We start from the raw sequence: 15,986 nt of genomic DNA, 5'->3' as shown, positions 1-15,986 counted from the left end.
TTTTAGTCTGACCTTTTTGGATTGGAAATGGGAATAGCATTTCAGTTAATGGGGTATTTTTAAAATTTTTTCCATAATATAAATCATTTATCTATGAAACAGTGATATTCCTTGAGTAATTAGCAATATTGTGGTAATTGCAAGAGCAGACACACTCATTTTTGGTGCTGGTTTCATAAAAATGGAGTTGTTTAAAGTTAAATTTTATTTTGCTATGGTGGTGTGTTTCTATTGCTTTGCCACATTTATTTGTCATGGTTTCTGTTATTCATTTGCCTAATTGACACTCAAAAGGTCCTAAAGTTTCAAATGTTCAGCCACTTGGAAAAACATGTTACTCATATATAATGTTTTAATCAGAGAGAGTAGTATATTATCTGCATAAGTAATTAACATCAAAACCATATTTCAGTAATTAATTTCCCTTTTATATTTGAGAAAATGAGTTGAGTTATGATGATGCATTGTACACATGAATGGAGCATGCTTCCAATGGCCTGGCAATGAGGGTTTCATTTCTGTATCAGTGTTGCTGTCCTTGAGATCTCTGCATTGCTATATCCTGCATTGAAATGTGCTCATTCTCTCCTTTAGGTTGCATATCTGAGTACACTGGTAATTAACAGCTAATGTGACAATCAAACTATTCCTGTTGCTATATCGCATAACCACTGTGACTACTGGAGTTTTATGTTTCATATAAATGACATTTGAAAATATTATGCTCAATATTAGAATGCTCTGGCATATTGTTGTAAAATATTGTTAAATTGAGATTTTGACTCAAAAACTGTTTTGTTATGATTTTGGTGCATTTATGTATTTCTTAAACTAACAAAATATTTACCACTATTTTAAGTGTTACTCAAAAAATGTTTTTGGTTCTTTTTTATGTACACATGAGAAACGTGTTATTCCACTGGTGCATACAAAATTTTTTAGGTGGATTTGTAATTTCACATAATTTTCTATGGAGTAATATTTTGATGTACAAACTATTAAATCATAATACTCTGAAGTATCAATCAAATTTGAACTGAGTGATTACATATTTAGAAATTCACTTAGGAATTGAGTTAATTATTTTTTATTACTGAAAGGTGTATTTGTTTTGGAAGTGCAGTTGCTTTGATTTGCTAAGTTTTCTAACGGTGGGATTGGAATCTCAGATGGTAAAAAATTGTGTGATGAACATGATTCTTAAAATGTTTTGCATGGCTTTTTTTACTAAATATATTGCATGAAATTTATCCTGGTTGATTCCTTGCACTGATCATGCATTAACATTAATTGAAGCATTTTTATGAGAATGTGCGAGCGTGTTGTGAATTAACCCAATGAAATAATGCTTATTATCATATATATTGGTTTTGTGATAACTGTATCTTCTCTGTGCCATATGCTTCTGGAATGAGTTCATGCTGGTGTAAAACACTTGGTACAAGAAAAGTAAATGACATGGAGCATGAGAAAACTGCATGTGTTATGAGACTATTTTCATTTGATTTTACACTATTCTTTCGGTGAAACATTCAGAACTCTTTTGGAGTAATTCTCATCATCTCTGGCTGTGTAAAATTTTAAAACACTCAACTAATAAAGTGAATCATAAAAAAATCTTGTGATCATCACTGAACAGAGTCACACATTGTCTTGCTCTTTATTTTGGTAGGACTTGATGTAGTGTATTTTGTAAATCTAGTGGGGATTCATAAACCGAAAAAAACTTTGACTTCATGGTATTTTTATTTGGATAGCAATGAATTTAATTATTGATTTGAAATAATAACAGTTATTTTAATTCTTTTGTAATGTGGATTAGTTTTACATGAAACTGGAAATGTTTGAAGCCATTTCACTGTGATTTAAGGTACTTATTCTTGTAACATTATGTAGTTCGGGAGCCTCAATTGATTCAGGTATAAATAGGACATTTATTTATAGTGTATAAGATATTTTGAGCGATTCTACTTCCCACAGTTATTTAGTGGGTACTATTGACAAACATGTTAATGCATGACTAGGTTTACTTTTTCATATTCATATTCCCAAAATGAAACTGCAGTCTTGAACTATTAGATTGCAGGTTAAACTTGTTTTTTTCAAAGTGATCATTTATGTGTATCTTTTTGTTTGCTTGATTGATTCCTCCTTTTTATGATTTTAATTGTAATTTGTTTTCTTTATCTGCATGAGCTTGTTTTCCCAAAAGTTTGCAATTTTGGTAGGTGTTCTATTTTGGGATTCATATAAGTTTCACGTTTCATCTTGCCCTATTTACTTTTCATATTCAAACATTTCACCATACCTTTGAGTCCACCTTATGCTTAAGGAATTTAGGAGGACCTTTCATTATAGTTATTTGTCACAGCTTTAAGTTCTTTTGCTGTGAAATATTTCCTTAGAGACAATAGGTGGCCTCAAGGATGCTGTTTACATTATGTTCCCACTGTGCTTCTTTGACCCCTGCCCTATAACCTCTGGTGTTTGGTGTGCTTTGCAGGTTCCGCAGAAGTTGGACTCTAGCTATCAGTACAAGGGGTGCCTGCAGTAAACAAAAAGGATGAAATCCATTGAAAGACTTAGATAAAGAGCAGAATGGACATAATTATATATGTATTAAAATGTCAAGAATAAAAAAGACAGTGCCATGCAGTAGGATCTAAGTAAAGTGGGAGTGTGGAAAACTGGCAAGCACACGCATGCACCCTTATCCTCTATTTCCGCCAACATTGTCCACAGTTGCTCTTATAAACCACGTCTGTGATTGATTATGAGGTTAACAAGAAGAAATGGAAGGAAGAGGAGTTTAAATGTAATCACCTATGAAAAGTACTGTAATAGCAGGCACACTATGTACAGAGGGGGAGGGATGTGGCTCCTAATTCATTCTCATATCACCATAGTATTTCTGTCTAAACATCATAATCAAATTTTCGTAAGCAGCCAGAAAGTCTCTTGGATTGGGAAAATTTCTCACATCCACATTGCTGTTGTTATGTGCCTAATTTAGAGTCATTAATACATTGTTCTCATATTTAATTTATGAAATGATTCACTGTGAATCCACTCACATCTTTTCATGAATTATGAACAAACACTGTGCACACATTATCTGTTTTTAAGAGTGGCTAGAAATAATACCTTTGCTCATACAGCACAATTTTCGTGGTTGTGGGAAATCCTTTTTCCAAATTGGATTTAAAAATCATTAATTATGTCTTACTCTTGCTATTTATCAAGGTGTGGTGCTATTTGAATGTGAGCAAGGGATAAAGGAAATGAACATAAAGGGGTTCTGTTGGTGGGGGTCAGTACTAAAATATATAACCAGGGTGATTTCTGCGAGTGTGCAAGTTTTGCGCTGGTTGCATGAGTGCCTTGGGGTAATGGATATGCACCTGACTGAGGGTGGCTGCGTCATCCATTGTCTAAAATTTTGTATTATTTATTTCCTAATTGTTTATCTTACTCTATTATCTAAGTATTCTATGTTGATGAAATATCATAACTTGATATCCATTGATTCTACAAGTCCCAAAACAAATTGCTAAAAATTCTAAAACTTAAGTAAAGTAGTGTTCACCCTTTACAACACCATCCACTTTGCGGGGTGGGCCCTTTGTTTTGAACTCACAGCGCCCTTATTTTTAACTATTTTTCATTAATAAACTTCTGTCTTCACATATCCCCTTTTCTTTTTTAGTGTTTGCCAGTGTATATGTTGATCATAGGCAAAAATTGAAGCTTTTTGAATTGACTGTTAGTGTTAAAATGTATTAGTTTAATTTTAAAAAAATTTATAATAGAGTCATTTTCCCATCCCTCTTTTACTCTGGGCCTACCTTCAATTCTTTAACATCATGAATTGTTATAGTGAGTGAATAGGCATTTTAATATTACTTGGTGCAATTTATAGATTGAAATATGTAGTAGATTGGTCCACTGGTCTTTTATAGCTTCTTATAATGCTGTAAGGCAGTCATTGTAGCTTATAGCTGCTTTAACTCTCAAATTTGGGTAAATTGTTTTTAAGGGCTAAATGAGTAATGGTTACCATAAATAGAGTTTGAAATCATTGTTAATGTTGTTCTCCCAAAGTCCTTGCTGCTGTTGCATTAGAAGCTTTCCATTTTCAGTGAAACTTCCTTTGGTTTGGCTTTTATGATCAAAAGTATCATTATTGAGAAGCTGAGACCAAGAAGGCAATGCATTGCGTGTGCTCTGATATATTCTACTTTGAAAAAGTTTACCAAGTTTATGTGCCTAACATATAAAGGTGATTTTATTGATTATGCTCCACTAGACATGTTTTAACAGAGAGATCTCAAGCAGTGCAGTGAAATAAGCCTCCAGAACTAATATGGATGATAGGGAAGCTCCTATTTAAGGCTTTTTGCCATCATATGTCATAACCTTTGGTCACCAAAGGGGGCCATAGGTTGACTAAGTATGTATTTTAGAAAAAAATTAATTTTCTGAATAGTTAAAACTTTTTGCGTGTACAATTGCATGTGTTTTGGGGACTTACAATTAGTTAAAATTGTTTACTTCTGTATTAATTGAAGAGTTAAAATTTGTACAAAGTCCAATGAATGAATTTTTATAGTTAAGAACTTCTCAGTGCTGTAATATTTCTCAGCCTGCATTGTTTCCTTAATTCTGTCATTGCTAATCACTCAAGATCAGGTCTTAAGAAGTGAGAGAGTAGTGGCTGTGTAAATGAACTTGCTTACCTCACATAGGGTTGCTCGAGCAACCCTATATCGTCCCTAAGAGCAGTGAAAACTTAAAAAAAATAGCATCCACACATTATTTGAGTGCAAAGTTGTTGTACATGGCATAAATATGCAACAAGGTTTTTGTAAGTTATTATGTATTTGTTTTACCCTAGTCCACCTTCCTATACAGTTTAACCCTTCTGTTTGTACTTTTTTATGACACAAGATATGGTGGATTATGTAATGCAAGTAGTGTTCATTGTTGATATTGGGGTTGAAAGTTTCGACAAATGTATGGCTTGGCAGTGTATCCTAAGTTATGTGAAGTTGTAGTAACAAATAATATTTGTTTATTACTTAGATGACAAAACTGTGATGTTTTCCAATGTACACTCGGAAATGGGCCTACATGCCAACCTATTTAACTTTGTGCTCTCATTTTAATTGAGGCCACCATTACTGTGGGAGTTTTGTGAATAAAAATGTTCAGTTTCTGTAGATTTATATTATTCCTATTTTTTCTAAGTTATATTTCCTTTTAAGTTGTAGGGCAACTTGTTGAAAACTAACCACATGTGCAATGAAATCCTGACAACAAAATGGAAGTTGATGATGTGAATGAGTTCACTGAGATGTGAATGTTTTAGGGATATCGTTTGAAATAAAAACGATGAATATTTAATGTATATTAATATGCCTCTGAATTTTCCCGTGATGATGGTTGTGAAATCCACGTAAAATTCTTTAAAGTATTCTAAAAAGATGTTCAAGATGAAATAATACTAGTGAAGTTCTAAATTTGTTCCTTTACGCATTTAAAAGTACACTTGCGGTGTTTTGTATTGTAAGCTCAAGTTGGCAGCCTTGGCTGCAGCTGTCTTTATATGTATATTGTTAAATCTATGTACAGTGTGCTCGAACTGTATATCTCTCCATTGCTGCTAATGATTTAGGAATAGCAGTTTCGTAATGCTTTTTTTCCATTACTAAAGTGATTGTACGTTCTAGGAAATTTTGTGTTTTGGGGTACTTGTTAAATGCTGGAATATAGCCTGTAATTTTTGTATTGTGACCGGCTCCAGGAATGCATTATTTGTTTCTTATTCTAATCAGAGTTAAGTGTAAGTTATTGAATGAAGTAAGCTTGAATAAAAAGTGAAATTACTTTTTGATAATGGAATCTTTGAGTCTTAGTTACATTTTATATAACTCTTAAATTAGTGTCCCTGTTGTCTACATCAAAACATTTGAAGTAATATGGAAATGTCTCTCTTGGGTTTAAGAAGACTCACGTGAATTTTCAGAAGATCCAAGTGAAGTGTTTCAAGCATGATTTGACAAAGATATTTTTCATTTTTATTTTAAAAGAAGGTTATTCATTAGTATGCCAATCACCGGACACAAGTTGCTTTATTACTATGAAGTATACAAGTTGTGCTATTCTTGGTTTCATGCCAATCAATTTTTTGCGCTTGTTGACAGAACTCATATTCTTAGTTAGAAAAGGAATTAGTGGTTAATCAAGGAATAAAGGGCTAGGAACATACTTCCGTAACTATTTAAGTTCTTCAAAATTACCTTCTGTATTCCACATCCATTTAAGAGTACTCTCTAGTTTAACCTTAAATGTATATTTGTTGGTCACCCTTGTCTGCCCTGTAAACTTTTGCCGGACATTTTTGCTAATGACATACAATTTCCATGGTTATAGTGTTTTCCTACTTATTTGCTTTTTAATTTTTTGCAAAACATCAGCCACTGTCTTACAATCTTGACCCATGTGCTACTGCGATTTTTTAGTTTTTAGCAAAACATGTTTTAATTTTTGGGTCATCTAAAAAGTAAACAAAATAAAGCTAATGACATTCTAAGTTTTGACTAGGTTGTGGAAGTGACATTTTTGTGATATGGGTTTAGTGAAATTAAGAAGCGCATCATGTACATATACTGATAACTCCCATGAGTATTTTGAACCTTTGGATGACCAATTCAAATGTCTAAAGAGTTTCCCAGAATACCGTTAATGTATTTATCTTACTTGATTCACTGCATTCATTATTCAATACTTGCGGTACAATCTGTCATCAAGTCTGGTAGGCATAGAAGTAGGATTGCGAAGCATTTAAAAAATCCAAACAGATGCATTTTATTTATTTTTTAATCAGTGTGTAAGTGGTTCTTGATTTGAAGGAGTGGTGGCCTGTTGTGCTCTGCTCATCCAGATGCTCTGTGTAAGAATGCTACGTTTCTTATGTTATATATATTTCCTTAATAGGAATGAAAACTTCCTGGATCAGCATTGTTTATAAAGGAGAGCATTGGTCGAATAAAGTGGAAATTAAAGAGCAAGGGTGTTTGATGATAAGAACAGAAATGAAGTATAATTAAAGTATTCATTCATGACGTAAACGTTGACAGTCATCTCCATAATCCAATAATTTAGGGTTTTATGTTCTACTTTAAAGATATCTCTCTGAGACCTACGGAAATTAAAACGTTTACATGGAATATCTCATTATATTTACTCCCAAATGTTTTTCTTTATGTACGTACAGAATAATGTTGTTGCACTATAATACATTTACCTTGGAGGAAATGGTTAAGGAGCGAGAGTCAATACTCGGTGCCAGGAACTTCCGAGTTTTTAAACTTGTGCTATGGCCTAATCTGATGTGGGTCGAGGTGAGTTACCCATTATGAAACGAGCAATGTAAATAAGTGCAGCTGTAGACAAAAGAAGGCGTAATAATAATCCCCGGGACCAATCACAAACCAAAACGTAATTGCGAACTCACGTTTTCTATCCTAAAGTCTGCTATTTTAACGTTACATCAAGTCTTAGGTTTAGTTCATTTACTTGCATTCAGAGGGTGTTCATTTATATTACTTTGAAGAGGCGTTCACGGTTTTCAAGTTTCTTCCATCACGGAATTCATGCGAGTCATCGAAGTAGTGCCACAGAGACCCAATCTATCAGGTAAGGTATAATTTAAGATGTATAGTGTAAATTAACTTCAAAATTTACAACTTAGCAATATCGTGAAAAAATGAGAGAGAATCTTGAATTTCAAAAATTGTGGTCTTTCAGTTAACAAGTAACAAGCCAAATTTGGTAATGCTTAGAAGAAAATTTATTAATTTGTTCCGAAAAAGAGATAAGTGCACTTAAATTTGTTCTCGCCGAACAGAAAATGAAAAATCAAGTTTCTAGAGGATATCAATTTAAAATGTGTCCCTTCCCCTGATGCTCTATTACAGCTGGTGTTGGTATTGAATCGCCGGTTATATTAATATGCCCGAAAACTGGCTCGCTCTCAGTTTTAGGCTCGGGAAAAATGTTCACGGCACTCAATTTCACTTCAGTGGGCTCAGTACTGTCCGATCTGACGGAATATCCAGAAAGGCCACACTTGACTCACCGAATACGCATATTACCAATTTTAAATGCGCCATATCAAGAAAATCTATCAAAAACTTCCCTCGCATGTTTTTGTGCCACTCCATTGACGAGTAAGCCACAGCAATGTCATCAATGTAACAAAGCCATCGCCCTAACCGCCGAACTTCATTGAATATTTGGAACGTTTTCGCAGTCCAAATGACGAATGTGAACTGAAATCAAAAACGTGTTATAAGGCAGTCTTAGGGGAATTTTGGCGGTAGTCGGGCCTCCGGCTCATAAGTAAGTAGTACGCGGCGCACGGGCTCTAATAAGAGCGTTGTCTCAACTCCCAAGCTACGTGGGGGGTTATTCCCTGACTCGCAAATCGCCTGATGCTTTTCTTCAAACGGCACCTGAAAATTGCGTCGGAAATTATTCCGTATAGGCGCCCGTCGATAGCATCATCAAATGGCATGGGTTACAACCGACGCCCTTTCTGATACCACGGAAGAATTAGGGAAGTTATTGCCTATTGCATGACGATCCAAGTTGATGGGAGGTTGACATAATAAAAAATACTTAAATTCTTTCAATCAATGCAATTGGTTGAAATGTTAGTTCCCTGCCATTCAAAAACAGCAGACACGGCTTTGTTGATGTTCACTGAATAACTGAATTGTTTCATTTACATATTTGTGGGTTCACTCTTTAAAGTCATATAACTCATATTTACCTCGTATTTTGGTTGTCATTTTTATATCATGGATAGCTTGGGGTAGGTAATACAGTCTGATTGTATTAAAAAGTAAAATCAACATAAGACAAATGTAAAGTATAGTAATTTCTTTCTAATCGAAACTCAAGAACCGTCTAATGAAGTATTATTATTCATGGAATGGATTTTTGAATGGCAAGCAATTGTAATGCATTGTATTTTTATTGCACACAAGGTCTTTCCCAAAAGTAGTGGGACTTATTTTTTCTTGGATAGACGGGCGGCGGTTTCTCTGGCTGGGTTGGAGGCAGGGAAGTCTAGGGAAAGGCTTGAGGCCGGTGGCAGTTGGCTACCAGCCTTAACGGAGTGCGGATCGTGCGTTTGCGAAACCTTTACAACGTGACCTCGTTACGCTCCGTCATGAACCCGTTATCGGAATAGAGCTAAGTCGTCAAATTTTGCGTGAAAATGGGCAAAACCGGGAAAGAGACTCGTGACATGCTCAAGGCAGCTTTTGTTAATTACACCATGGGCAGATCGGATGTTTTTAAGTGGCACAATTTGTTTCGGGAGGGTAGAAGAGAAGTTGAAGACGCCGGACGTTCAGGACACCCTTCGACCTCAAAAGTTGACGAAATTCTTGTAAGAGTGAAGGCGTTGTTGTCCAGGGATCGCAGATTAAGTGTTGGCATGGTTTCTGATGAACTTGGCATCCCTTAAAGTGATGTGCATAGATTTGTGACCGAAAGCGTGTGCATGAAAAAGGTGAGTATAAAGTTGGTTTCGCGAGTGCTCTCGAACGAACAAAAGCTAGCTCGTACGCGGATCTGCCCAGAGCTTCTCGACCCGACCAAGAGCCCTGACGTTGCCCCACCACTTATTCCCCTTCCCTCGCCTCAAATCTGTTGTGAAAGGACCTCACCACGGCTCGGTGGAAGCGTTACAACAGAACTTGACGAGGGAGCTTAGCAGCATTCCCGGCGCCGCCTTCCAGAAGGCGTAAGAGGCGTGCAAAACCCACTGACAGCGGTGTGTGCACGCACAAAATTACTTCTTCGTTGGATTTTCAGTGAATGTATCCATTCTGGATTTTGATCGACTCAGTCCTGCTGCTTTTGGGACAATTCTTCTGTCTGTCTAATGTACAGGTTCTATCCCAAAATAAGTGGAGTGACTTTCAATTGTTTCTGGCTCAACCTTGTGGAAATTCATTTTAATGAAATTAAGAATACAAAGTAACTTTCCACTGTCCTTTATTAGCGTACAACCGGTTTCAACGCTCAAGCGTCATCATCAGGTACAAAATACGACGACGACTTGCCTTGCCGTTTTTAGGCGGCTTTGTTTATCAGAGGTTGCCTAGTTGGGCTTATGCTCTGTGTCTCAGTATATAATTCCTTTTTCTTTCTGGAGCACCACCAGCATCGTTGTTTTGCCCTTTTTATATTTATTTAATTATTTTCCGTATTATTATTGGAGTGTGACATTATTAGGTCTCTTATATTTATCATAGGGGCATATTTTATTTATTTTTGTGTATGTCATAGCCCCATTTGGGTTTTCTTTTAACTTATGATAGTATGTTTTACACCTTGTAATCAGTCGCAGTTCACTTATATACCAATCATGAGGGAGAGGAGGGGTGGGTGAGAGAGGGGGACGAGGAGGAGGCGAAAGAAAATGGAGTTGCGATTGGCGTTGATGGGGAGGGGGAAGAGGGGTGTTAAGTGTCAGGACAGGTGTTTGGTTGGTTTAGAGTGGGGTGGTGTGGGTGGGGGGGTTTGTCGGGTCTATCTGTGAGGGAAAGGGGTACTTCCAGGATTGGGGAGAGGTATTCATACAATAAATCATTAATCACATGACCCGTTTTTAAGTTCTTTCTGATTTCAAATTCTTCCCACTTGTCCATCCTCATTCCTTTTTCACTCTTGTGTAACAGTTCTGGTTTGAAATCACTCCCATGGTTTTCTTCCCATAAATGTTAAGCGAAGTGCGATTGTTTTAGGTCACAATTTCTAAAACAGCGTTTATGTTCCGCCGCCCGTGTCTTTAATGACCTCCCCGTTTGACCTATTTACGAGCCTCGTATATAGCCCCACAGTCCCCACAAGTTAACTTATACACACCACTTTTATTTTGCGTACATATTTTGTCTTTAGTTTTATTCAAGAATGTTTTTAAACTATTATTATAATAAAAAGCTATTCGAAATTTCTCTCTAGGAAAAAGGTTGGCTAACTTCTGTGAAATTAAACCATAATATGGGAGTTTGCACCATTTGTAACCTATTTCCTCCGTATTAATAGGTTTGAACAAAAGATTGTGTGCTTTGGAGGAACATTTTCTTTGTAGCATTTTGTCCACTAAATTTTCTTTGTAACCATTTTTCATTGCTAAACCTTTAATCGTTTTGAGTTCTTTAGCAAAATTACTTTTGGAAAGGGGGATGGCTAACAGTCTGTTTAAAAGGAAATGAAAAGTGGAAAGCTTATGCGATATGTGATGACGGGAGTTGGAGGGGATGATGTGGTCTGTGGTGGTACTTCTCCGAAAAATTGCAAAATCAAAGTCCCGTCCCTTTCTCGACACTGTGATATCTAAAAAATTTAATTGATTATTCTGTTCTTTCTCACAAGTGAACTTGATACTTTCGCATTGGGAATTCAGGTTGTTCATAAACTTATCTAATTGTCAAGTGCTTCCAATGCTAGTGGCGGAAAGAGTGCTGAAAAGTGCTGGGTCGGAACCACCCCAACCAACCACTTTTGAGATTGTGTGTGGAACAAAATTATTTCCAATTTAACAATGATTTCTTCAAACAAGTGGATGGATTAGCCATGGGGTCCCCGTTATCACCACTACTTGCTGACTTGTACATGGACGATTTTGAAAGTAAATTATTCAACAACCCCTCAATTTGTACCAAGAATATTCACTGTTGGTTTCGATATGTAGACGATATCTTTGCTATATGGACAGGCACTGATAGACATTAAGTGGAGTGATATTTTACCACAAATGCAGATGGCTGGAGTGGGGTGATTTGTGGTGGGAAAGGTGATGGGAAATTTTGGGAAACCAATGCGACCCACGTCAGTGGATGATAAATCTGCAAGACGACGGGAGGTTGTGTAATTTCTGTAAAGTTACATAACAATTCATGATTATGATTCATGAAGGTTTATTGCTTTAAGGGATTTCAGGTTTTCTTGTTAGACGAGGATAAGAAATGTTGGTGCGTTAAATTTGTAACCTTTCAAAAACTGGGTAAACTTTCAATTAATAATAATATTATAGTTGTTTTGCTATAAATATAAGGTTTTAGGTGAATCCAAGAGCTTAGAAGTGCAGAACCTGTATTACACCCTCTACCTAAGATTGCAAAAAACCTTAAAATTAGAATGAGGTATATTTTTAACTCCACATACTTTCTACTCCTGTTTATTCCGTTCGGTATGGATTATATTTTCCTTCCTCTATCTCACTTTTCCAACATTCTTCCCTCTGTTACATTCTACAAATATTCCACTGTCCCTTAATATGTTCTGCATTTAGTTTAACTTATCTTTACCTCCCGTTTTAAAACTGTATGTGATCCAGTCAATATAATTTTTCATTCCACGTTTTCAAAAGTCTTGAGTTGTTCTGCAAGGGCACTTTTTCGCTTATTAATTTCTTGCCTTAGTTAATTGTTACTCTGTGTACTTTCTTTTTCCCAATGCTGCGTTAAAGATCTTCTCTTTCTTCTTTCACTTCCTAATCATTTCCTCTTTAATTAATGACCATCTAGTTCTTATTTATTTACCGCTCCTTTTGTTTACCTTGTGGGATACGTTATCACATTTAAAAGATATTCTCACCTTTCATCTACTGTAGTCATTCCCATCCAGGATTTGATCAAAGGCTTCCTGGTATTCCTTCTTTTTCGCGATAGCTTTTTTGATACTTCTTTCATTTTCATCTTTATGTTTGACTTTACGCGTTATGAACAGTAAATTGTGATCTAAATCTGCTTTGGCTCCCGGAAAACTTCGAATTATTGATGCTGTTCCTCCCTATGCTACTACGCTATTCCTATTTTTAGCAATAATTAATCTAAGTGATATCGAGGATTTCTGAAATTTTCCATGAAATTTTGTCTGCCGTGGTTTCTGTATCAGTCATGACTAAGCCATTTCTCATACAGAAAATATTGTACTTCTTTCGGGGATTCCCGGTAATGAAACCATCCCCTACTTCACTCCCATCTCTCTCTTTCCTCACCCCGCATTCCAATATTCCTTTGATGATAAGGGTTTCCTTCCAAAACTTCATCATATTGATAGTATACACTTTACACCCCTTCCGTCTTATAATTACTTGAAATTGTGCAAATCCGAATAAGAATCAAGTCTGTTGGTTCTGTTTTTCTCTTATAATAAAATTCTATCACTCATCTGCCCTGTTTACTTCCCTTCTTCCTATATTTTTGTTTAATACTACTACTACCTCTACCATTTACTGCCACCCAACTCACCTATCGTTCACCCCACTGTAAATTACCCTGCCAACATTCCTCCCGCTACTTTCCCTTTCCCCTACAACCTCCACGCTCACCTTCTCCTGCCCCATCTAAGTACGATACGAATTTAAAGATTAAATATTTCTTGTAATATGTACTTGAAGATATCGAATGTTCGACGAAACCGGTCGTTTGAGATAAATGATTGTGGAACTTATCAATATTTGTTTTTCTCTCTTAATTTCTAATTTCCTCTCTTCAATCCCTGCTTACTCTTTCTTAGCATCCCTGTCCTTAGTATCGTCATAACATTCAAAATACGTATTCTAGCAGTTGCAGTTAGATATCTTGTCTTCATTTGTGATGCTGTTACTTCGGTTGTTAAAATTTCAGGTGATGACGACTGCGGAGCTCAAATCTACTTCACCACCAGGCATGGCACTAGCCCATGTGGGCTGAGTCCCGTAGATATCAGGACTCATTTTCTAATTTGATTCCGTTATATTTTCTTGGATTGAGGTCATTTACCTTTGTCTTCCTTATTGCTGTTTTTAACATGACACCATTACTGAAATGGTCGCTCCACTGGGGTCAGACGCGTTTACAGCCGCCTCACTGGGAACATACGCTGCGTGGACTGAATTCATTCCGTCTCCTACCCTTCGAACTATCTGGCATGAGTGACCCTACCTGGAGAAATTGTCGTTTCGCCCACAGTATAGCTCTATAGGTCATCAGTTCACGCAAATTCTTCATGTACAACGCTGTTCGGGCATATCTTTATATGCTTCTAAATTTTTATCTAGGTTTATCCTTAAGGATATGCAGCTAAGTTCTCGAATAAGTGCATGGTGGTTGTATACAGTGGTTGCACCACCGAACAAGGTTGTTCTTTCGTCTTTTAGCAGGCTAGTGAGGTGGAGCAAGCAGAACCCGCAATTGTTCATTGCATCACAAAAATAGTAGAGAGCGAAAGCGTAGTTTAATCACGCAAGTATCAAATGGAAAAATATTGATTATTAAATGTCACATATACCAACGACGAAAAATGCTCAAATGACATTTACAGTATTGATAATCTACGGCACAGACAATTGTATGTATCTCAATTTCAAAAAGGCCAATATAACAGCAAATTAGGATCAATTATGACACGGGGCGAAAACCAGAGGAGCTCGCACACAGAATTGTTTAAAAAATATTCTCTATGAAACACTTCCAACGATTTATCTTAACCTCTAGACAAATTTTAAATATGAACTATCGTTTATTTGCCATATACCCAATAGTTTGTGCCTCATTCCGCAATGGAGCCATCAGACCCCCTTCGGGACAGCCTCCGAAGTCGCGTCAGCGACCAAATGTTACTCGAGTCTGGGGTCGCGTGGTTCTATTCCGGGGTGAGGCACAAACTATTTCGCCCAATATTTTCTTCATTTCTCTAACCATAGTTAAAATTTTCTTAATATCCTCAATCTCCAAGTCTCTATTCTACGCTCATCCTCTTGCATCAAGGTCCAGATTCCCGATCCATACAACATTTTGCTGCATGTTTAAGTCTCTACTAATTTTTTCTTTAAGTTCAAAGAACTGCGGAAGATGCCAGAACATTAAAATTTAACGGAGTCCTCTGGTAATATTCATTACATGCAGGAATTTAAAAGTAATCTGCAAAAATAACTCGATTTGTAGAGAGCATGTTGAAATTAATTTCAATATCCCGGCAAAATGCGTGAAATGATCAACCTGCTTCAGTTTATTCCATCAGAATTTGATGATCCACTTATCCTTACAGCACTATTTCTTGAGAGCCGTATTACTTTAGCGTTTTGTTGTTGATTTTTATTCACTTTTTGTAATGATACCACTATAAAGCGCTAAAAAATAAAGAACTACGATCCCATGGCTGCCTCAACAGCTATTGCTTGATCATCTACGAACCTAACTGGACACTTAGCCACCCAATTTAATTTCCCACTACAGCCCTTCTCTTATCATCCTTGGTATTTTTCAGCATATATCTTTAAAAGTTTCGGCGAAAGCGGCCTGCCCTGTCACACTTCTCTGTCTATCACTGCCCAGGCCGATTTTTCCGCCATCACCCTACGTATGCTGATTCATATATAAATTTAGAATTAGTCGTAAACCTATATTCCTCCAGTGAACTCCAAAATCTAAGTTACCTCTCGTGTATACTTTTTGAGAAAAAACTACAAAAAATGTATCTAGCAAAGTCAAGAATCTCTTCTGCTACACTTGTATTTCCGAAATATTGTTTTAGGTTACGCAGAAACTTGAAAGATAAGTTTACTTTAAGAAAAAAATCGACGATGATTGCTAACTGCAAAGATATTAGTTGAAAGGCAATTTGTTTGCAACATGCTCTTTATGCTCTGAACTTTCATTTCGACACATTTAGGTGCCTCCACGAAGGTAATACCGGACGCTACGATCAAATTTTGCAAAAACGACTCTCTCCTTTAAGGGGCATATTCGATAAGTAAGGGCCGTTCGGTCATAAAAATATATATTCGTTAGATGACAGTTCTATGGTTTTAGTTTCCTACAAACCTAATTCACTTTTCTACATAGTCGCCGTTCTTTTAAGCACTTTTCGTAGGGTTGCATCAGGTTCTTTAATCCCTCAGCATGGAAGTTAGCCGACTG

The 15,986-nt window shown here is 36.4% G+C and overlaps 1 protein-coding gene and 1 long non-coding RNA gene across 3 annotated transcripts in view; both read left to right on the top strand.

Annotated features, from left to right (window-relative positions):
- The window catches only part of CycT (Cyclin T), a 49,610-nt gene extending 43,709 nt beyond the window's left edge, over positions 1–5,901 (top strand). For both annotated transcript variants that reach the window (XM_071590033.1, XM_071590040.1), the window contains exon 10: positions 2,504–5,901. In XM_071590033.1, coding sequence (XP_071446134.1) covers positions 2,504–2,554 — 51 coding nt within the window. In that variant the 3' untranslated portion in view covers positions 2,555–5,901. The remainder of the gene's footprint in view (positions 1–2,503) is intronic.
- Positions 5,902–7,598: 1,697 nt separating this feature from the next.
- Positions 7,599–15,986, top strand: part of LOC139685766 (uncharacterized) — a 102,807-nt gene continuing 94,419 nt past the window's right edge. The window contains exon 1 of the long non-coding RNA XR_011700228.1: positions 7,599–7,698. This is a non-coding gene — a long non-coding RNA (uncharacterized lncRNA). The remainder of the gene's footprint in view (positions 7,699–15,986) is intronic.

This window comes from Hetaerina americana, unplaced genomic scaffold (genome assembly GCF_022747635.1).
Source record: "Hetaerina americana unplaced genomic scaffold, ioHetAmer1.1.p SCAF_1, whole genome shotgun sequence".
In the NCBI taxonomy this organism is placed as follows: Eukaryota; Metazoa; Arthropoda; class Insecta; order Odonata; family Calopterygidae; genus Hetaerina; species Hetaerina americana.
Note: the sequence above shows the minus strand (reverse complement) of the source record. Positions and strands in the feature narration are given on the sequence as shown.